General features: G+C 41.2%; 1 protein-coding gene across 3 annotated transcripts in view; it reads left to right on the top strand.

Annotated features, from left to right (window-relative positions):
- The first annotated feature begins 56 nt into the window (after nt 1–56).
- The window catches only part of LOC122646862, a 41,374-nt gene continuing 16,819 nt past the window's right edge, over nt 57–24,611 (top strand). For 2 of the 3 annotated variants that reach the window (XM_043840482.1, XM_043840484.1), the window contains exons 1-4: nt 60–191; nt 750–2,404; nt 16,625–16,720; nt 16,836–16,964. In XM_043840482.1, the coding sequence (XP_043696417.1) occupies nt 913–2,404; nt 16,625–16,720; nt 16,836–16,964 (1,717 nt within the window). In that variant the 5' untranslated portion in view covers nt 60–191; nt 750–912. Of the gene's footprint in view, nt 192–749; nt 2,405–16,624; nt 16,721–16,835; nt 16,965–24,611 lie in introns of all 3 variants that reach the window. The other variant, XM_043840485.1, reaches the window with a different exon arrangement.

Raw genomic sequence — 24,611 nt, 5'->3', positions numbered from 1 at the left:
TACCTGTCAGCGCTTTATCGTCCAGCGAGTCGCACACATGTGGGTCCCACACCGAACCCTTTAAAGTCCTGAGCCCTAGCGCCAAATCCCCTATCGCTCTTCCTCTCCCTTCCGCTGTGGCCATTTCCCAATTCCCAACCTGCAAGTCTTTTTAACTCGAACTAGAAAACTAAGCTAACAGAAGATTTTTGGTAAGAATCTTTCCTTGAAATCGTCATGTGTTGATGTTTCATTAATGTAATTGACTTCTGATACGAATTCTTTTAAATTTCTGGTTTTATCTTCGTTTTATTTGATTGTATAGTGGTTTTTTGTGTGTTCTTTTCAGTCTTTATAGCCCCATTAGATGTTATTGTAGCGAAAATGAGTTTATTGGAATGATTTCCAGTCTATGTGCTTAGTTAGGCCCTAAACCCTTCAAACAGCCCCTTCAAGATAACTTTCTTGGGGGAAAAGTTGCCTATACGTTCACCTTGTATTTTGTACTGAACCCTTTTTTTTTTTTTTTTTTTAATGTGATTAAATCTGATTATTACGATTTAGCTGACTAGATTAACAACTTAGACAGTTTTGTGATTGAATTTGGTGCAAACCTGAAAATCTGAAGTTCTTTTTGACTTTTAGTGCAATCTATTTTTCATTTCCTAGTGTTCGTTTTCTGGACATTTCATGTTTATTTTGCTATCAAGTTGACATTGAAAATTCAATAAGAGGACAGAGATTTGCTGAAATGTTGGACCTCTGTGCAGGGAACTTGCTGCTGGTAAGATTGATGTGGAAACGACTTGAAATCAACAAATGCATATTGTGCTATTGCTTTCTCCCTCCACATGTTTCCAGCAATTTCAGAATTTTGTTGGTAGAGAAGTAGACTGACTAAGAGACTTCTGTTTTCTTGGATTTTGTTATTCAATGGAGCAAATTGATCTTAATCGTGTGGATAGCCCACCTAAGACTCCTGCTTCCATGGGTTATGATGAAGCAAACAGGACGTATATTATAGAGAATGAATTGCCAGTGACTTTACAAGATTCTTTCCATCATATTGGGACCACACATGGCAATCCAAATGTGAGATTTGATCAGAGGCCCTTCTTGTACAGGCCTCGACCAATTTATCCACTTTCTCTCAGCATGGCCAATACATGTCAACCTTATGGTCTCAGTGTCAATGATGAAAATGTCATGAGTGGGGCTGCCCTACTCAATTGCTTACAGAGTCCACAGTTTGACAGAAGTTCCATAGGCGTTGGCAGCAGCACTGCAGCAGAATTTCGAACAAATAGTCAAGTTGGGACAGCATTTGCTACTGGAGTTGTGCCCAATGCTCACCACTTCAGTCATGTACATAGGCCACAGTTCCCTAGAAATGTTAGTTTTGAAGGTAACCCACCTTTTTTATACGAGTCACCTGATTGTGGGTACTCAGTGGTTGGTGGTAATGGCATGATGAGTGCAGTTCGATCTGATAAAGCACCAGTTGTATATCAATCAGATGATCATGGGGAGTCATTTATTTGTGACAATGTCATGACAACTACGGTTCAACCCGATGACCTTTATACTGATGATGGCATAGCCCCAGAGTTTCTGACAAATAGTCAGATTGCAATGGCAACTTGTACTAACCTCAACTCCAATGGACTCACTTTCAATGCAAATCATGGCCCACAGATCCATAAGAATTTCTTAAGCATTGGAGGTAACAGACCAGTTTTAGATAAAGGGCACAATCATAGCGACTCTGTGGCTGGTAACAATTTCATGATTAGGGCAGGTCAATCTGGTAACCTTTCTCCAGAGCAGATTGATGGCACTTTCTTAAGTATTAAACCTGGAGGTAGCACTGGGTTTCAACCCAGTGACCAAGCGGGAGGTATTTCTTTCAATATTGCCAGGGATGTTGCCACCCAGTCAGATATCTTTCACAGGGCACAGGCTGATGATAAACTTTTGAGTCTTGGCCACAATGGGGGTAATGATACCTGGTCCACCAATGATGGCAGTGTTTTCAATGCTGACATCAATTCAAGCCCATTCAATATCTTCCAAACACCATCAAGTATAATGCAACATAATTTTCCCCTGCAATATGGCAAGAACTTAAAACTTGGAGGATGCGCAGATGCAAGATGTGCAAATACAGATCCTTATGGAGGATTTCATGGTTATTCTGCCATCAAATCTAGACCCGCTAGCAGCACCCAAGCTGGGTTGCTTAATATGGACCCGGCTCTGCTGTCTAGGGTAGCACCGATTTCTGGTACTTCAGTGAGGACCAATGGTTTAGGTTCAATGCAACTACATCAAGGTTATGGGAATTCTGTTGAGGGCTGCTCAAGTGAATTCACAGATCATCGTCTGGTTGGGGATCAAAGATACGTGACTGGGCAATATCAATCAGGTATACAGAAGATACTCCATGCCATTGGCTCCAAGCATATTTTTGACATAACTTATAAGTGAATATGAGATGTCAGATGTTGTGCCACCTTTTATATTTATTTAGCTATCTTATGATTGATATTTGTTGTACCTTTTTTTCTCTTTCCACTAATTGCAATTGGTACTTAATCTATCTGGATTTTTAGTGTTTTTAGAGTATTCAGCATCAGTATTGGACTCTTGGTATGTGTTACTATGACTGACCTTATCTATTTATTCAATAGTGTTTCTCGGAATATGTATTGGAACCTCAATCTAATAATAATGTTTCTGAATTAAATTTTTACTAATCATTGGCTGGGCACTCTCTAACTCTTCAATTTTCGTGTTGTTTAGATAAGGTTTATGGTAAGGATTTAACTATTTAGGTATTGATCATTGAACTAATTTCTGAGGTTTTCTGGTTCTTAATAGTAGTAAGGGTAGCCAAGAGAGCCAGAACGGGATCTTGTTCATTGATATTATTATAAAGGCTAGATAAAACCCTTATACCATAAGAATTTAGGGCAATGATCTGAACTTGTATGCGCAGAAAGGGTAAACAACATAAAACTGACCTTGTAAGTTGTAAAAGAGAAGAGAAAGATAGGAGAAAGATATGGACTAGGCCTTTCACCAAAAACTTGACTAGCATCTCAGCAGTCCAACTTGGCATCCCAGCAAGCTACCTCGGTATCACACAAAGGGCTTCACTGTATCTCATAGCAAAGGAGCTCTGAACCTCACAGAACTAAGAAATCTATGTTTGAATCCCAAAATCTTGGGGGACTTGTGTAGCCCCTTCTCTTTATTTATAGGACTAAGGAAAAACAGAAAAAGGAAGCTTTCCCATGTGTGGGCTAAGAAGAAGTTCCACTACAACTAAAACTCTTAGAAAAAAGAAAGTTTAGAAAATCTAAGAAAATAAACTCCTATTTTCACATGGGCTTTAAGTCCCTCATATTTGGGCTTATAAAATTGGCTTATTACAGAAAACCCCAAAATACTAAACCTATGGCCCATATAACCCATTGGGCATTCAAAATTAAGCCTCTTGGTCCATTCATGATCTAGTCTGACCCAACGATGGCCCTGGTTTTCTGGTGGTTTGCTGCTACATCAGTTCTCCCCGGCTTGAAAAAATTCATCAACAAGTTTATCTGAATCAGACCCATGTGATCATCCTTTAATCTTGAGGTAGAATTCAACAACCCTTGATATTATCCCATCAACGCAGTGGTTATGCTGCCCTCCATAGCTTTAGTACAAATTAATGCAGTGCTTAATCTCGAATTACTGAAATCTAGTGGGAGATCAACTTGCGACAGGATCGCGGGTATAGGGACAGAACCTGAATTGAGAAAAAATGAGATTACTCTATTTAAATAACTCAGTTATGCATGAAATTCTGGTCGAATGGTCTATTTGTCACGGAGAACAAGTCTGTTACGTCTTATGTTGATCTAATGGTCAGATTTGGAGACATGGGGTAGTCTCCAAAATAGCAGGTAACAAAAATAGAAACTCTGATTCAGAAACCAATAGAAAACAGCAAGTAGGAGTCAATAAATAGCAAGTTAAACTCAAATATAAACGAGGTTCAGATTTAGAAACTAAGGTGGATAGAAAATAACAAGTAACTTCAGCAATTAGAAAATGTAGAAAATAGAAACTAAGCTAGAAGTACTGCTATGGATGGAGTTGACTCATGCATAGTACTAAAACTCGAATTCGTCGAGATATCGAATATTAGTATCTCGACCTGTCTAAAGAATATTTGGAAATTCGATGAAATTGTCATCTCGTTGAAATTTGAAATCTCGACATTTTGGCATTTTACACCACAGAAAAATACCATATTTGACGAGATTTGAAATTGTATCTGAAATTCGTCAGACCAAACACCAAACGAAACGAGATTTAGTACCATGGACTCATGACTGATTTATCAACACTAGAAAGTGATCTGAAAGCTGAAAGAGAGCTAACAATGGTTATTTTATGGATTAGAAAATAGAAGAATAAAACAGAATCTGAACTTGTATGCGTAGAAAGGATAAACAACAGAAAACTGACCTTGTGAAAGAGAAGAAGAAAGATAGAGAAGGTTATGGAATAGGCCTCTCATCTAGAGCTTGACTTACATCTCACCAGTCCAACTTGGCATCCCACCAAGGGCTTCACTTTATCTCACAGCAAAGGAGCTCTGATCTCAAAGAGCTAACAAGCAAAAGCTATGTTTGAATCTCAACATTATGAGGAGTTTTGTAGCCCCTTCTCTTTTTTTTATAGAACTAAAGAAAAACAGAAAAAGGAAACTCTCCCATGTGAGGGTTAAGGGGAAGTTCCATTACAACTATAACTCTTAGAAAAAGAAAGTCTCTAGAAACTGTAAAGAAATAAAACCTAATTTCGTGTAGGTCTGAAATCCCTCATATTTGAGCTTATAGAATTGGTCCATTACAATGGAAAACCCAAAAATACTAAGCCCATGGCCCATATAACCCATTGGGCACTCAGAATTAATCCTATATGTTCGTCTTTGTTTCAGTCTGACCTAACTAGTTTGCTGCTGCATCACTTTAGTGGCCATTAGTTTAAAGATTTTAATGTATAGAAAACCAAGGCATTTGATGTGATTATTAGAAGAAGGGGATTAAGGTGAACTTGCATTTTTTTGGTTGAAGTGTTGAGAAACTAAGCTAGATTCACATTATATGTAAAAACTGTGGAACTACTCGCGTTGACATGTCTGATCTATCTTCTCTTTGATAAAATGACGATCAATCTCCACGTGCTTGGTTCTATCATGTTGAACCGGATTATGAGCAATGCTTATTGCAGACATACTGTCGCAATAAAGCATCATAGGTGGTTGAGTGGGAACACCTAGATCCTGTAGAAGACCTTTGGGCCATAGTAGCTCACAAATACCATGCGCCATGGCACGGAACTCAGCTTCCGTACTAGATTGCACAACTACAGTCTGCTTCTTACTTCGCCATGTCACATGGTTACCTCCAACAAAGGTACAGTAGCCAGTCATAGTTCTACGATCATCTGGTAAACTGGCCCGATCAGCATCTGTGAAGGCCTCAACTTTCATTTGACCATGGGGAGAGAAAAGTACTCCTTTCCCTGGAGCTGACTTCAACTACCAAAGAATACGATACGCTGCCTCCAAGTGTGTGCTTTGTGGATCGTGTATGTATTGGCTCACTAGACTCACACCATATGCTATATCTGGCCAAGTATGTGAGATAGATCAATCGGCCAACCAGCCGCTGCGTAGGTTGGAAGGCTAAGCTCTGAAATAGATCAGGTTCTGGTTTAGGGGTAGCAAAGGGGTGCCTCAGGGATGAGGAAAGATGATGGGTCAGGTGGAAGAGGAAGGGTCAAATTCAAGAAGAGAAGAAGAAGATAAGAGATTGAAAGTTAAAGAAGATAAGGGGAAGAAAATATGAGAGAGAGAGAGGGTAGGAAAGAGAAAGAACTCACCAAAACTGAGAGGGGGAGGGGATGCTCAACGCATTACTTGGCCAGCAAGGCTTTAGTTTCATTTTTTCAATTCAATCTCAATGTTACATTTGTTGGCTACAAAGGTAGTATTTAAAGAAAAAGTAACTCTTAAAGTTCTAGAAACTAACTCCAAGAAAATTAATTCTTAGCACACAACTATTGGAGTCCCTAAAATAATAACTCATCTAGAAACTAATACCAATAAAGAATTAATGGTTTAGACTTTAACTCTTAAACTCCTAGTCAAGAAATTTAAAAAGTTATATTAATACACCTAGGAGTATGAAAAGACAAGTACCGAAAGAAAAGAAAAGACATGTAACTAGCAACTCTAAAATTCTGGAAGCTTCAAGGATTGAACCACATGAGTCCCAAAATCAACGGAAACGCAGGGGTTGACCCCTGGCCAGCATACACCATGGTTGGGCTTGGTTCTTGGCCCTGCAGTTTGGTTCTAGTTCTAATATGGACCAAAACAGCTGAGGGATCTTCTTCAGGCTTAATGCTGCATCAGCTGCTGCCCACTGGTATTGTCCTCTATCAACTGGGTCTCCATCCTTGCTCTTCAAATGAGAATTAGCCTTTATAGGTGTATCAATAGGACGACTCCCTAGCATTCCAATTTTAGATAAAAGATCCAGGGTATCCTTTCGTAGGGAGAGAAAGATGCCTTGTCTAGAACGCTACTTCAATGCCCAGAAAATACTGTAGCTGACCCAAGTCTTTAACCTCTAACTCTTGTCCCAGGTAACCTTTTAGTTTGGAAATTTCAGCTGGATCACTCTCTGTCCCAGTGATATCGTCGACATAAACACTAAGAATGGTGGTATGTGCGCCAAATCGCTTAAAAAACAGAGTATGATCAGCTTAACTTTGTGTATACCCTATAGACACCATAGCCTTATATAAGCGGCCAAACCATGCTCTGGGAGACTGCTTTAATCCATACAACTCACTTTCCAGCTTACACACCTTCCCTTGAGTCCCCTTACTTGAAAAACCATGAGGATGTTCCATGTACACTACCTCTTCAAGCTCACCATGAAGGAATGTATTTTTAACATCGAGCTGTTGCAGCTCCCATCCCTGATTAATAGCACACGAGAGAATCACCCGAATAGTGTTCATATTCACAACGAGAGCAAGTCTCCTGATAATCAATGCCGTAGGTCTAATTGAATCCCTTAGCCACAAGCCTAGCTTTTATCCACAATTCCATCAGCTCTCTGTTTCACAGTAAAGACCCATTTGCAACCCACGAGTTTCTTGCCTAGAGGAAGAGTTAGTAGCTCCCACATGTCATTCTTACCAAGAGCCTTCATTTATTCTAACATGGCTTCTTTCCAGCGAGAGTTTGCCATAGCTTCCTGCCAATTTTGAGGAATAGAAATAGAAGACAGAGAAAGCATAAAGGCACGATAGGAAGGGGAAAGAGAGTCATAAGGCACAATGTGAGAAATAGGATGTTGAGTACAAGTCCTAGTTCCTTTATGGACAACAATGGGTAACTCAAGAGAAGGATCATTAGAAGGAGGAACATTACCAGACTCAGTAGTAGGAGAACTTGGGTCCAAGGGCAGCGAGTGGTAAGGTAGAGAAGCGGTGGTAGTGATATCATCTTGCTGTTTGTGAGAGCAACTCTGAACAAACACTTGTAATGGTTTGCTGTCAGCTGCAATGTTAGTAGTCTCCCCTTGAATAGGAGGATTGGCATCATCAGGAGAAATCAATTAGTCATCTGCAGGGTTGTTGTCAAAAGGGAAAATCAGCGGCACATCTTCACCAGTATGCGCTAAAGAGTGTCAACCCAGAGTGGTAAGCCTCAATCTCATGAAAGACCAAATTCATGGAAACCAACATACGGCGGGACGACAGATGGTAACACTTGTAGCCATTTGCATAGCAGAGTAGCCAAGGAAAATACATCGAAGACCCCGGTGATCAAATTTCCCTTTCTGATGATGATTGTGAGTGAAACATGCACACTCGAACACCTTTGGTGGCAGAATAAAAGGATTAGAACCTTGGAGGGCATCCAAGGGAAAGCGGCCAGCCAAAACCTGAGAAGGGATCCAGTTGATCAGATAGGCAGTAGTAAGGATAGCGTCACTCCAACACCGTAGAGGCGCATGCATCTCAAACATCAACGAGCGAACCACCTCCAATAAGTAATGATTCTTCCGTGCAGTCACCCCGTTATGGGCAGGAGTATCCATAGTTGTCACGGCGTCACGGCGATCCAAGTCGGTGGAGGGGTGTCACGTCGATATATTGACATGTCGCCTGCCATCGTTGCCATGGCGGCATGTCGACCATGTTTTATTTTTTATTTTCTCTATTTTTAATGTGTTAATAGATGTATACTCAAGCCATGTTTTATTTTTTCTCTATTGTTTCTCAAGTTTTAAGAAGAAAATTCAGAAATCGAAGAGGGAAAGAAGAAATCGAAAGAAATCGAAGAGGGAAAGAAGACAGGAAGAAGAAATCGAAGAGGGAAAGAAGATGGGAAGAAGAAATCGAAGAAGCAATCGAAGAGGGAAAGAAGAAATCGAAAGAAATTGAAGAGGGAAAGAAGAAATCGAAGAGGGAAGAAGAAATCGAAGACAGGAAGAAGAAATTGAAGAGGGAAAGAGAGACAGGAAGAAGAAATCAAAGAGGGACGCCATGGCGTAGGTCGCCATGCAACCCTCTCCAGCGCCAGGACGCCATGACAACTATGGGAGTATCAACACAACTTGTTTGGTGAATGATACCTTGATCAGACAAATAAGATTGAAAAGTGCCCTCCTTGTATTCAGTACCATGCTCGCTGCGTAGAATCTTCACTTTAGCCTCAAACTATGTTTTGATCATGACGTGGAGTATTTGAAAACAGCGAAACACTTTGTTTTTGTTGCGCATCAAGTAGACCCATGTAAGCCGAGTATTACAATCAATGAAAGTTACAAACCGACAATAACCCGTCACAGAATCACACCAGGGAGGACCCCACACATCAGAATGTATTAAAAGAAAAGGGTCTGTACTTATATTATTTGAAAGGGGATAAACATTTCTGGTTTGCTTGGTAAAAATGCAAGCATCACAAAAAAAATTGTTCGGATTACATTGCTTGAATAAATGGGGAAAACATGAGCTAAACTCCTAAGAGGTGGATGGCCCAAACGTTTATGCCACCGAGATAACTCAAATAAAGCTGTAGAAGAAGAATCCAATTGATGCGCCTGAGGAGCGATAGCAGAGTCCTCAAGCAAGTATAAGCCACCACTGAGTCTACCATTGCCAATCGTTTTCCCCGTCACCAAGTCCTAATAAACGCAATGAGACGGGAAGAAGGTGACTTTGCAATTCAAATCACGAGTAAGATTACTTGTAGAAAGAAGGTTAGTTGAAAAATTAGGAACATGAAGGAAATAAGATGAAGCAAGGGTGGAGGAACACTGAATGGATCCCTTCCCAGAAATACGGGAAATGGAGCCATTAGCAACCTGAACATGTTCGTTACCTGAACTTGGAGAATACTTGAAAAAATTACTCGACGACCCGGTCACATGATTAGTGGTGCCTGAGTCAATAATCCAGGGAACAGAGGCCATTGATGCACTATGACCAGCAAAGGAAATACCTGAATGGACAAAGTTAGAGGCGAAGGAAGCAAGAGCAGAGTTGACAGAAGTAGATGGTGTGGCTGTTGTAGGCTCTAACTTGGTCATCAGACGCCAGAGAAGTAGCAGCTCATCTTGTAATAGTTACTCGCGGGTGTAGTATTGGTGATCTTAGTATGATGTACATGGGCCAAATCAGAGGAGCCACGACCATTAGCATGTTGACCATGTAATTTCCAGCAATAGTCCTTGTGGCGTTCTTTCCTGCAATACTCACACTTAACGGGTTCTCTGTTAGATGTGGGACGTTCACTAGAATGTGTGAAACCACCCCTAGGCTGGGAACCAGCCCCAGTAAACAATGTTGATCGTTCCTGAGTATGGGCTGCAACATGGCTTTACGGCTGCTTTCTTCTAATTGAACAAGAGAGCAAGGTTGCTCCAGAATAGGGAAGGGATCACGACTGAGCACCTGGTCATGAATTTGGTCATATTCAATGTTGAGACCAGCCAAAAAATCATTTATGTAACGACCCAGTCCCTCTCTTGGTATGATATTGTCCGCTTTGGCCCAATGGGCTTCACGGCTTTAAAACGTGTCATACTAAGTAGAGGAAGCTACTCTTTATCAATAACTCAGGATCTCCCTCCTTAGCCGATGTGGGACTAAGTTTGCACTCCCTCACCGATCTCCCAAACCCCCTAATACTAAGCCATCTCTTGGTGGGGACACCTCACTGAGGTGGGCTGGTAGTATGCCGTTTTCTTGGGGTGTTACATTCTCCCCCCCTTACAAGCACAATGTCCCCGCTGTGGCCCCACCACCGGTGTCGGGAGTTTTCTCTGATACCACTATAACGACCCAGCCCCTCTCTTGGCATGATATTGTCCGCTTTGGCCCAATGGGCCTCACAGCTTTAAAACACATCATACCAAGTAGAGTAAGCTACTCTTTATCAATAGCTCAGGATCTCCCTCCCTAGACGATGTGGGACTAAGTTTGCACCCCTCACCGATCTCCCAAACCCCTTGGTACTAAGCCATCTCTTGGTGGGGACGCCTCTTTGCCGTTTTCTTGGGGCGTTACCATATATCCGCAGCATGTCTTCACGTTTCTTGAAGTTAGTGGCATCAATAGTACATGTAGCTTAAAATCAAGCTCCTGCCAGAGGCTTCGCAATTCCGAATAGTACTACGAAAGGGGTAGTTCCTTCTGTTTAATATCGTGAACCCTTTTACGTAACTCATAAACTTGAGTAGCATTCCCAACTTGAGATATGTTTCCTTGGCAGTCTGCCAAATCTTCTCAGCAGAATCCAACAAGAGGTAACCACGTGCGATATTGGATTGCATGGAGTTTATCAAAAAGGACATTATTAGGGAGTTATCTGAACTCCACTTCTTTAAAGAGGGACCAACAATAGTAGGTTTCTCAACTTCACCTGTGAGATATCTAGTGTACCCCACAGGAATCAATCGATAAGAAACACTAGTGCGACCACATGAGATAATTGCTCCCATCAAGCTTGTGATGGGGTTAATAGGGAAGGAGGGAAATGCATTCTGATTACTCTGAGCCATTCCCTCAGTTCCAGTTGACGTAGTACTGCTGTCTGACATAGCTAGAATCCAAGGAAGCAACTTCAAATGAACAGATAACAATTCTAACAACCGCTGCACATCACAGATCCCAATTGTGCTCGCAAAAAAATCCAGCAAGCATCCTGATAACGTTGGATTTAAGGCATAGAGAAACCAGCAACAAACAGAAGAGGCCCTCGGTGGGAAGGAACAAGCCACCGAGGGCTGTTTTAGGATTGGCCTTCAATGGAAGGTGAGAAAGGGAGAGAGGTTAGAGGTGAGAGGTGGAGAGAGGCGAGAGGGATAGGAGAGGTGGCAGTGCTAGGGTGCTGTCGGTGGTGGCTGGGTTAGTGTCCTGGCGGTAGCATAGGCTATGGTGTGGATCCCGAGAGATTTCCCTGCTCATGCTCTGATCCCATGACGAAATCTCTGAGAGGAATAATGACTTGTGTCTAATGGGACACAGGCCAGCTTTATTTATAATAGAAAGGAGAAGGTTCTAGAATAGGTAAAATGACTAATATATCCCTAGGACAATTCTCTAACCTTATACCAATATTACAACATTATTAAAAAGCCCTCCCTTCTTGAAATTGATTTCATTTATTTCTACCCCTATTCGCAAATTCCAGAATACCCCTTCTTTCTGTAATTAATCTACAACTAGATCCTTCAATTGTGGACTGTACTCTTAAGGGGTTATATTGTTTATAAAATTATGAAATTGCCATTCTTCTCCTTATATTTGGATTTATTCATTTGGGGAGGCTCATAGCGACCCAAAACTTGGGGTTTGGAACCTGGGTAGCATCAAATAAAAGGTTGTTCTTTTGATAATTTGATGTCTACAAGGCTAGTTGTATACAGTGGGTTTGGGATAGGTTATAGGATTTAACTATTAACTAAATAGAAACATAATTTTCGTCCTCAAAATTTCACACTTTTGCTGCTTGAGTGAGGAAAGCTTAGAATTTAAGTTGAGAAAAACTATGTTTCCAGAAGGGATACAAAAGAGCTGGATGTATGGTAAGTTTGAGGGTCTTGCACTTTTACCTATGGGATGGTTAGCTGACTGGTCTAGATGGTGTTGATTTCAGAAATATTTGTAAGGCTTGGGCTTAGAAAGGTGTGCATAGGGGTGGTTATGGCTCTAAGGAATGTTTCAGCCAAAAAGTATACTATTGAAGATGATTGCAATAAAAATGATGAAGTATAGAGAAGCAGGTTGTAATGATATATGGACTATGGAGTCACACAAAAAAGGCAATTTAAGCCACCATGGGAGATCTGAGCCAATATCAAAATATCATCGCATTCACTTATGCGATTTACTCTTTTTTTTAAAATCTTATTAAACTCTGTTCATAAATAAATGAAAGTGCAACGAATATGTATGGAGCGGAGCAGCAAGGGGAATTGACATCCCTTGCCTTTCTTGTTACATTAGAGTTTATACAGAAACCCATAAAACCTTCTAAACTTCAAACTTCAAATTACTATTTCTAACTCCTCGTGGAAACTATATGTAAATAAAAAAAACCACTGATTTGAAGTTTCCTTTAAGACTAGTCAAACTTACTATCCTTGGAAATAACTCTCTATTGTAATTTAGGAACACCGCCTAAATTACAACGAATGCATTCATTTCTTATTTTATCTTTTTGTGGTTTTGCTACTCGTTCACCTTAGCATACTCGTTTCAGATATTATTTATATGTTACCTTGAGCTCCATACTACATGGATGGGCTTATAGCTTTCCTTAAAAATTTCCTTCGAGTTTAGTGTTATATGTTAATCACAGAATACTTCAAAAGCTGTTCTCCATTTCATCCTCCTGGCTCTTAGTCCATTTGCAACATTTTCAATGTCTCCTTTATAGATGATTAGCCAAGGTATAAAAAATCTTAGCTTTGAGATATCTTCCAATCATTAATTTCCTAACCATTCACTGTCGTTCACTTTTCTATTAAAGTTACACTCCAGTATTCCGTCTTGGTGTTGCTTATCTTAAACCTTTTGCCTATACATATGAGATAATAGAAAGGTTGAAAATTGTATTCTAAAGTATACGTAGGATCCAATACCACCACCATTGCAATATTGTTTGTCATATTGGTTATCCTGGGATAGGGTATGATAATCTCAAATACAAGGTTATAATTAATGTTTCTAAAATAAACCAGAGCTAGAATTGTTAGGGGTATAGTTGTCAGGGCATTGTCGCCTAGGTGTCCAGGCGCCATTTTCTGGAAGGGTGCTTTGTTGGCTTCGCTTTGTTTTTTCCCTCCTCTAATGCCTAGGTTCGCTTAAGTGTTGTGACAACTATGGTTTGGGGCAAGCAGGTTGATGATTCAGTCATTCAGTGGCTCAACTGTAGGGTTCAACAGTCCAGTCCATGGCATTAACTTAAAGTTGATTGAAATTCTAAAGTTCAAAGGTCATTGACTGAAATTTTATGCTTGGTATGACCTTATCAAGGCAATTATACTGGTTGAAGATTGTAAAGCCTAAACTATCTTATCAATCTTATTCCATCCAACAGTTTCTACCTTAGGAGGACAACATGGTCTTCTTTAGCTAGAGCCCAAAGCATAGTACTCACCCTGCCCATTCTGTTCTATAAAGACCAGAAAACACACCCACACCTCCCCCCCAAAAAAAAAGAAAAAAAAAGAAGAAGTAAATACACCAGGCAGGGTAAGCGGGAAATAGAGTGCTTCCCATGGTTGTTGATTCCTATCTCTCAGTTCCCGTCCTTCCAAATCCTCAGATGGCTGGTTTTTTTTATTAACCTCAGAGAAGCAGTTTTTTCTTATTTATTTAGTGGGAGAAGTTTTTCTAGTGTAGCAGGTCTAGAGTGTTTCTTTAGTCCAGCACCAATATCTGCAACTTGGTAGTCAGCAGATTGGATAGAGCTTTTATGAACTGGTAGACCCCAAGGGCCCTACTCATATGTCAAGTTTCAGGCTTTCAGCCAGAATAGAGTTGGCCAAGTGGCAAAATAAAGCTCTGAAAATCCAGTGAAAAATGAAGTTTTTCTAAAAATAAATGGATGGGTGAAAGCATAGTACAAAAACTCGTTATATTTCGGTCAAGATCTCGAGAATTTCCAGTATCTCGACCTTCTCAAAACGAAATGCAACTTCAAAACCAAAAAATGCAATATTTCGACTGATAGTTTAGTCATTTCGCGAAATTTTGAGCTTTTGTAACATCTCACCGAATATCGGCAAGATGTTACAAAGTCACGTTATAAATATACAATGTCTCGTGACTCTCGGTCGAAATTTTAACCGAGAGCTCAGAAGACTGCATTTTTTCGAGTTTTTGGTCCTTTTGCTTCACTCTTCACTCATTTTTGGTGATTTTTGGTTGTTCTTCGAATCTTTGCCTCATCTACGCCAAAAGCACTTGGAGAACACAGGATTGAACCTTCTTAGCACATCTGGCCATGGGCAGTTGACTTGGGCGGTGGAGCATATATCTTCTCCATATTCCCAGTTTTGAGTACGACTCTCACTCATAGGGACGTTGTGGATGACATCTTCTCCTATCCAACCCACTAACCATACTCGTACATGCTCCCAGAGCTGTCATATCACAGTGGGTGGATTAGTGGGTAGTCGTGGTTCTTCATAGTTTGGTGACCCAAATCGTAGGATAGGTTACCTTCAATATGTTGATGAATCAATTTACATGGCAACTGTGGATGACTACACTCGTTTCTTCTCCTAGACTATGACGTGGCATTCATATGTCCTACAGTTGGAGAACAATGCATGTCGGCTCCATCGGACTAAGAGTGAGGTTGATTCTGGACTGCGGAGTAATTATTATTAAAATATTTGTAAACATTTAAGTCACTTGATGACTACTTGACTTGTATTGGGAATTTGGAATTTTGATATCATCTTGTTATTGACTTATTGTACTTAATATTATGACTTACGTTATGAGTCATTGACTTTATGTTTCCAAGTGAATTTACTTATTTAAATTGCTTATTGGTTATTAATTTATTATGCCCTCTAGTACTTAAAGTCTTAAACTATGTGTATGTGTAATTAATTAAGTTATACATTAGGATTCGACTGTATGCTGCCAATCAATAGTGCAAATCCGAAACACCACTTTGGGTGACTATTTTTGCAATTTGAACATTTACATGTGTTTATATAGCCTAAAATAGTGTTTCTATAAAGTTTCAGGCCTTATCTTGGCCTAAAACCCACTGAAATGACCTACCGAAACCTTGCAGAAAAAGTACAATATTTCGACCGAAATATACGAAATTGGATATTTCGATCAGACCGAAATACCAAAACGAAATGAGATTTTAAACCTTGGGTGAAAGTACAAGGAAATATGCCAATACATGAGAAGTGTACATGGTTAAATTTGAGTCTGAAATTTGACGTGACCAATCTAGACCATTTTCTAGATATCAGTACAGTTGAAATTGCCAAATCATCCTTCTGCATGGCAAATTTTGGTGCTGCTCCAGAGAAACCCTCTAGACCTGCCGGCCTAGAAAAGCTTTTTCCTTTTTTTATTATGTTTTTGTTTTAACTATTGTGTTTCAATAGTTTAGGCTAGGATTTTGGTCCAAAATAGGCCTCTTTTTCCCCCATTGGAGCTGTGAATGGTCTGGATTTTTGAATTGTTTAAGCTCATTGACTTTTCAATACGTTGGAGCATGTGATATTGAGGAGGTTTATACAAACAAAATCCCATCCAGTTCAGACACTGATTGGTCCAGTCTGGTTTTAAAATTCTGTAATGTATCCACAAGCTAAACGAATAGGTGGACAGGTTAAAATACTGTAAAGGCCCAACATCATTTAATAGAGCAAAAATATGACATATCTGACTCTTTCTAAAATCGCTCTCTAATGAAGAAATCATCCATGCTATCCAGATGATAATTTTGGAAGCTTCACTAATGGGAACGAAGTTTTGTTTCTCCTAAAAATCAGTCTCTGCATGTATTGCCTGTGTTTGTGCGTGAATTTTTTTTTTTTGGTGAATAAATATATATTACCAAGCCCCAGGAGGGGGCTGGAAGAGGAAGAAGGGGGGGGGGAGTCAAGTCCTCCTTAAACTAGAAGGGGACTGTAACAAATTGCTATCCAGGCCCCAGGTAACAACAATGTGCCTGTTCCTTGGGGTATCCATGAAGGAGCGGTGAGGGATGGTGCTGATCTTAGAAGAAACTGCTAAGGAGATGTCTTTCCAAATCAAGTCGAAAGATCTAGATTTGGAAGTCCATCTCCTAAGATTCCTCTCCATCCAAATATGATGGACAACAGAGCCAAAAACAATAATTGTTAAAAGATATGTAATAATTGATAAGATCATAAATTTTGAAAAATAACCATGAAGAATTGTTTGCTAAACCGTTATTAACTGATAATGTATTAAGTATGCCACTCAACTTTATAGCTAGTCATATGCCAAGCTCAGTAACTCAGTTTCAAACTTATTATGTTTACAGGGCAGCCAATGACCACTAATAAGATTAGCATTATTCAAGCTGCTAATGCTGTTCATGGTCTAGCTGATACAAGGAGAATGCAACCAGCCAATATAGGTACCCTAGCCTTTCTTACTAACTTTTAACATTTGGAATGTAGGTATCAACCAAAGCTTTTCTTTTTAAGCTTTCTCACAGTGGTTGAGAAACTGTTTTAAACTTCTGATTGCAGGACAGCCACTAACTGCTGATAAGGGTAGTGTTGCTCAAGATGGTAGAGGAATTTATGGTCTAGCTGATAAGAGGAGAAGGATGCAGATACAACCAGACAATAGAGGCATCTCTAGCCTTTCTTACCAAGGTCAAAAATTTTGAAATATATATGTTAACCAAAAGCTTTTTTTTTCTCTAATTTTCTGGGTGCACTGATAAACTCAGCAGCGTGACTCATGGGTTTTTTGAGTTATGCCATTTCAGCCAGTCAGTAGAAAAGACATCCGACTAGAGAAGGGTCTGAATATGGCATAGACTAGCCGGGACCTTTCATGATAGAATGAGGAAGAACACTTATGTAACAGTTGAATCTGTATGTCAATTGCAACACTCATAGTCACTTCCCATTGGAAATTGGTTCATTTCAATGTGGCCTACTGTTTGAAAATAAAAGACTACTCATATTTTTTTTATGGGTTAGTCTGTTTGCAACTGAGATGGTTACAACTTATGCTGGTAACCTCTCTTTTTTGCCCAAGGTCAACTATTATTGCCTTTGTTAGCTGGAGGTTTAAAACATCTGTAAATAGGAATAAACCTAGAGCTGAATGCTTGGATAGTCTAAGGCAGACCCCAAGCCATATTTTTATAATGAATAGAAAATATTACATGGATAGAACTGTCCCTAACAAAGTCGACATGGCTGTACATATCATAAAAGAGGTAAAAAGTCCAGAATACCGTGGGGGTATTCTAGCCTGTACAATCCAACTCTCCCCCTCAAGTTGGAGCATATATGGTATGCATGCCCAACTTGACTAAGATAGGAAGAAACACTTTGCCAGTTAGTCCCTTAGTGAACACATCAGCTAACTGATCAGCAGACTTCACAAAAGGAACACAGATGAGTCCGGCTTTGAGCTTCTCCTTAATGAAATGTCGGTCAACCTCCACATGCTTAGTACGATCATGCTGGACAGGGTTATGAGCAATGCTAATGGCTGTACAGAGAATAAAGCATCATTGGAAGATGGACAACAACACCAATATCCTACAACAATCCTCTAAGCCACAAAAGTTCACAGATTCCTTGTGCCATTGCACGGAACTCTGCTTCATCACTGGACCTTGCCACAACATTTTGCTTCTTGCTATGCCATGTGACAAGGTTTCTACCCACAAAGGAACAATAGCCATAAATTGAGTTTTTGTCAGTAGAGCCAGCCCAATCGGCATCGGTATAAGCTTTAACCTTCAGATGACCATTGGGAGAGAAAAGGATTCCTTTTCCTGGAGTAGACTTCAAATACCGCAAAATACGAAGGACTCCCTCCATGTGAGAGGAATAAGGATCATGCATAAACTGGTTCACTAAACTTACAACAATGGCTATTCCAGGTCGTGTGAGAGGGATAGATTAGTTTGCCCACTAATCGCTGATAACGACCTTTGTCAACAGGTTCACCCTCTTTTTCCTTAATTCTTATAGTAGCTTCCATAGGAGTATCTGAAGGATGACAACCTAGCAACCCAGTCTCAGACAATAGATCTAGGATATATTTTCTTTGAGAGAGAAAGATGCCCTTCGAAGATCGAGCAACTTCTATCCCTAAAAAATATTTTAGAGTCCCCAGATCCTTTACTTCAAACTCACGACCAAGGAAGTGCTTCAATTTCTTGAAACCAGTGACCACAATATCATCCACATAGACGATGAGAATAGTTACCTTGTCACCAACTAGTCTGATGAACAAAGTGTGATTAGCATTGCTTTGCTTATAGCCTGCTGAAATCATAGCCTTGTGAAATCTGCCAAACCAGGCTCTAGGTGATTGCTTCAACCCATAAAGAGCACGCTTCAATTTATAGACCTTGCCCCTGGTCCTGTCATCAGAGAAGCCTGGTGGAATATCCATATATACCTCTTCCTTAAGCTCTCCATAGAGGAAGGCATTCTTTACATCCAACTGCTAAAGATCCCACCTAAGATTTGCAGCACAAACAATAACACCCTTACAGTATTGAGTTTCGCTACTGGTGCAAAGGTCTTCTGATAGTCAACTCCATAAGTTTGAGTGAACCCCTTTGCAACTAGACGTGCCTTATATCGATCCACTGCCCCATTTGCCTTCTGTTTGACCATAAAGACCCATTTACATCCAATTGGTTTTTTCCCTGGAGGAAGAGCCACAAGATCCCACGTATTATTTTTGTATAGTGCTCTCATTTCTTCCAACATTTCTGCCTTCCACTTTCCATCTATAGATGTTTCTGCCAATTTTTAGGAATGGAAATAGAAGAAAGAGAAGATACAAATGCACGAAAAGAAGGAGAAGAGAACTATAAGAAACAAAACGAGAAGTGGAATGCAGAGTGCATGTCCTAGTACCTTTGCGATGAGCAATAGGTAGGTCGGAAGAAGAGGGCTTACCAGGAGAGGAAGGATCTGGATCTTGAGCCGGCAATTGGATGGGTATTGGTGTTACAGTGGATTGAAGCTGCCCCCTTTTGGTGCCTCCCTTTTTATCGGTGATCATATTGGAGTTGTCAATCCTCTTCTGAAACTCACCAATAGTTCTCTGGACTGGAGTCAGCTCCCCTTGAATAGGAACATCAACAACACTCTTTTCCATAGTCTCCCCCTGTAAAGGATTCCCTTTGGATGAGGGAGGAACAGCCAGAGGAGGCTAGGCAGCAGCCAAAGGAGGTTGGGTAGCAGCCATGGGGGGCTGGACAACAGCTGTAGGGGTTAGAAGAGGAGAAACATCAAGAGGAGGAATCTCAAAGGACAGCACATCTTCACTAGAACTCTCCCCCTGAAGGGGTGGTAAAGAATAATAGGAAAGGGTCTCATGAAAGATAACATCCACACTGACCAAAGTACGACGGGAAGGGGGATGGTAACACTTATAACCCTTCTGGGTTGGAGAATAACCCAAGAAAATACAACGTAACTCCTTAGGTTCAAGTTTGCCTGGAGATTTTGTATCTCTAGCATAACACACACAACCAAACACTTTGGGAGTCACAATAAAGGAGGAACTCCCCATTAAAACATTAGCTGGGCTACGGGAGTCAAGAACCCAAGAAGGTAATCTATTGATGAGATAGGCTGCAGTGAGAACAACATCTCCTCAATATTGAGATGGGACATGCCTAGCAAACATCAAAGCCCTGGCCACCTCTAACAAGTGACGGTTTTTTCTTTCAGCCACACCATTCTGGGCAGGGGTATTAACACAACTAGTCTGGTGAACAATACCATGGTCAGCTAGGTATTTTTGAAAGTGAGATTCTTTATACTCAGTGCCATTATCACTTCTCAATATTTTGAGAATAGCCTGGAACTAAGTTTGGATCATTTAATGAAAATATTGAAAATATTCAAAAACCTGATTTTTTGTGTGTAAAAGATGCACCCATGTGTTCCTAGAGTGACAGTCAATAAAAGAAACAAACCATCGATGACCAGAAAGAAATGTTTTACGACTAGGACCCCAAACATCAGAATGCACCAATTGAAAACAAGAAGAACTCCTTATATTTGATAAAGAATAAGTTGAACGTGTCTGTTTGGCCAGAACACAAGCCTCACAAAAAAGGTCATCCTTGCTACATTGGGTGACCAAACTAGGAAATAAATGTGCTAAAATTCCTATTGGAGGGTGACCTAATCTAGAGTGCCATTGGTAAAGTTCAGAAGAGACCAAGGAGTTCTGGTGTAGTGGAGAAGGTATTGGTAGTGGAGAGGGATGACCATCTTCAAGTAGGTACAATCCACCATGTACTTTACCCAATCCAATCGTCTTCCCAGAGCCTAGATCCTGAAAAACACAATGGGAAGGAAAAAAGTTACTTTGCAATTAAGATCACGGGTAATACTACTAATGGAAAGAAGGTTAGTAGTAAAGTTAGGACTATGTAAAACAGAGGACAAAGGAAGAGAGGAAGTGCAGTTGATGATTCCTTTTCCAGATATGGAAGAAAGGGAACCATCAGCTACTTTGATCTGTCTTTCCCAGAAGTGGGAGAATAATGATGGAACAGGCTAGAGGAACCAGTCATGTGATCTGTAGCCCCAGAATCTATGATCCAAGGATGGGAAGCTACAGAAGCACAGTGACCACCAAATGAAATACCTGACTGGGCAAATGTGAACCTGAAGGAGCAGAAGAGTTGGCAGTAGCAGCAGATGTAGTAGAGGCAGCAACAGCAGAAGTCCTTAGCACACGGAGGAATGCTTGTAGGTTGTCCTGGGATAGACCAGTGTCAGTAGCAGGGGTTGTGGTAACAGACTCAGTATGATTGCCTTGTTCTTTGGCTTTTTCTTGGCAGCCCTCTTAGTCTCAAAGTCAGTCGGTTTCCTATGAAGTTTCCAACACTTCTCTTTGGTATGGTAAGGTTTGTGACAGTGCTCACAAACAACAGTTCCAGTAGTAGAATCACCAGAAGAAGTGTCAACAGGTGTAAGAGTAGCCGGGGCAGCAGTCTGGAGGGCTGATCTGTCAGTAATAGGAGGGTGCAATATAGCAGCCCTATGGTTTTCCTCAGAGGAGACCAAAGCATTGGACTGTTCAAGTGTGGGAAAAGGCTTATGGCCCAATACCTGAACACAAATCTGGTCATACTCCATATTCAAACCAGGCAAAAAATCATAAACCCGATCTTGTCCACATGTTTCTTGTATGAAGTGATTTCAGCAGCAGTAGTCGGGTAATAATCAGAGAAGTGATTTGGATATAGATAATTCTCCCTGTGTAGTGTGTAGAGCCTTCTTCCGGAGTTCATACACCTGGGCATCATTGCCAAGTAGCCAGTAAGTCTCCTTACAAGCAGCCCAAATCTGAGAGGCCGTATCAAGGAGAAGAAACCCATGCGCAAGGTCTGAGGTCATGGAGTCAATGAGGTAGGACATGAACACTCCATTCTTTGGAAGCCATCTGTCGTGAGTAGCACCAGTCTCAGTTGGCATAACACTGGTGCCATTAATGTTATACCCGCATTCCGGGATATAATTAAATAACATTTCTTCTCGTGACGGTAGATACCACGCTACGTATGCCTGACTGTTCTCCATGATGGTCAAACCTAGCTACAAAATCGCTGACCACAAAGACGGGCACTGTGGAGAAAAGATTCCTCAACCGCCAGCTGGGAAAGTTCGTTGACGGCGACTTCGTCGACTACCCTCCAAGTACCAGCCCGGAAGCGAGGAGTTCGGAGAGAGCATCCTGGACCGTCGCCTCGGTTGGATAATTCGTCAGGTGATGAGCTTAGCATTGCGTGGCGAAGCTGTTCGGGTCATGGGTAATAAACCACGACAGGGAAAAGTAAGTTCTAGCCTCAAGACTTATTAATTATTCTTCCCTTGTAACCTCGGTCGGTCCGGGCTTGAACCGCTCGAGCTATTTCACGAGAGAAGGGAATAATTTAAGTTCGGGTCCCACGTACCTTTAGGAAGTACATTGGGGACTTATACCCATCTCATAGAACCCATCTAAGAATGGGCTTTTCCCTAATTAAAGTGTGGGCAGGCCCATTTAACCTATTGACCCAACGATGGGTTATTCCATCCACTTACCCACATAGGACTAATGGGTTGACCCATTAGGCCTCGCTGACCCATTTGTCAGAGGTACCCAAATACCCATTTATTATAAATGAGTCCAGAGGGAGAGAGAGAACATTACTTCTCCTTCATCATTCTCTTCTACCCTAAATCGTGGAGGAGAGAAAGAGGAGAGAAAGAGGAAGAGGAAGGAGAGAGAGGCTTGGAGGAAGGTGGAGACCCCATCTCTTGGGCCATAAATCGTGGAGCTCTCATCTTGGGGGTAGGTAAGCTATTGAACCTTCTTCCTTCTTATTTTTGGATTTTAAAAGGGGTTGGGTAATGGGAGAGATCGACCTAGATCTCTCTTGGAACCTAGGGAGTCGATGGAGCATTAAAGCCAAGCTATGGTGGAGTTATTTCACTCCATTATGAGCTCTAATGTGAGGGTTCTCATTGCCATTTGAGAGATTTAAGGTTGGACCCTAATGAGCTTAGATGGAGTTTCCTAAGTCCTTGTGCTTTAAAACCACTAAATGGGGTCTTGGAGGGAATCCTTGGATTTTGGACCTGAAGGTGTGAGGGTTTACATGTGGGTTCGGACCTGCAAGAAACCACCCCAAATTACCTTCCCGTGAAGGCCCCTGAAGGTCGGATTTACACTCGGTTTGTTTTACAAACCACATCCGCATCCGACCTTGACCAAAATTGTCTGAGCCCTGCAAGGTCGGATTTACACTCGGTTTCGATTTTACGAAACCACATCTCGCATCCGACCTTGACTAAAACTGTCCCGAACCCCGGTTTCCTAGGATTTACATGTGGTTCAGAATTTTGGCATGAAACCACCTCACGCAACCACTTTGTTTCGAAACCTTATACTTAAGTGTTTATGGGAGACCTTTTGGGGATCCTTTCCCTTCGCTCGTTTAACCTTATTTCACTCTTTGATAGGTTAATATATTCACTTTTGGGCTTATTGCTTGATCGAGGCGACAACGATAATCTTGGTGCTTGGCGTATACGTTGTGAGTGGGTTTGGTCGTTTGGGCTTGTTATTATTATTGCATTATATATTATGTAATCATTATAATTAATAAGCATGTTTGTGCATATATCGCATACTCTTATATACAATTGTTATAATGTTGATTGGTAATGTGGTACCTTGATGGGTCTCGGTGCGGTGGGTACCGGCGCGGAACCTAACACTATATACATTTAGGAAGAAATTTTGTTGAATGTCATGTTAATCAGATGCGCCAGTGCGTCTTTGTAACCGGCACTAAACCGTGATGAAAAGTTGATGCGCTGGATTACCCCTCGGGACGATAGGACTTGCGTGTAGTATATTGTGGTGGATTTCACACCCTTATGCTACGACCCTTACCAACAGGGTTTAGGTGTTGGGTCATCGCACAATCGGATTCGTGGAGGTGGGAGAGGCCATCGTGGTAGTATTGGTTATCGGAGGGCCGCCACGAGTGGTCTGGAGGCTTCGATCGGCGTAGGTCCCACGTGACAATTGAGGTTTCATTGTGGCGATAAGTTAAGTGACCCACAGTGTCTCCGAGTTGTCGCGATTAGCATATGCCATTGACTTAGTTGTTTGTTAGGTGGAAAAATGGACTTAACATGTGCGTGCATCATTGGACTATGTGAATCGCGTGTTTGTGCATCCCCATCCCCTCACCGGCTCGGTGGAGCTAACCCCCTCGTCGCACACTTTTTTAGATTATGATGCGGTGACGGATATCTCGCGGGACTTGAGTTCAGCCCTCGGGATACGATGAGATCGGTGAGGAGGAACCAGAGGCCGTGTTTGAGGAACATGGCGACGGGTGTCCTTGCGATGATTGTGCCTACGGGCCGTGAGGATATTCGGGACTCGATTCCTTTTGATTTACTTTTGGGGCTAAGGCCTATGTTGAAATACTTACTATTATACCGTTTTTGATAGTTATTAGATGGTCATTGGAAATGTAACTAATTCTGTATTTATCATCTAGCCTTTGAACATCTTGTAACTATTCGATTTATACGCTTCCGCAATACTACGATCCTTGGAATGTAATATTCCTCTTTCTCGCATTCTAATATTATATTGTGTTAATATTGGTTATGGCATGACGTTGGCCGACACCGTGTCGGTGATCCGGGCGGTTTAGTAGGATGACACGCATCGTCCTATCACCCTTTATATGATATTATATTCCTTGTCTGGAATAGGGGCGTGACTGGTATCGA

The sequence above is a fragment of the Telopea speciosissima genome, chromosome 11 (genome assembly GCF_018873765.1).
Source record: "Telopea speciosissima isolate NSW1024214 ecotype Mountain lineage chromosome 11, Tspe_v1, whole genome shotgun sequence".
NCBI lineage: Eukaryota > Viridiplantae > Streptophyta > Magnoliopsida > Proteales > Proteaceae > Telopea > Telopea speciosissima.
The sequence above is the reverse complement of the archived record's forward strand: the minus strand, read 5'-3'. Positions and strand labels throughout refer to the sequence as shown.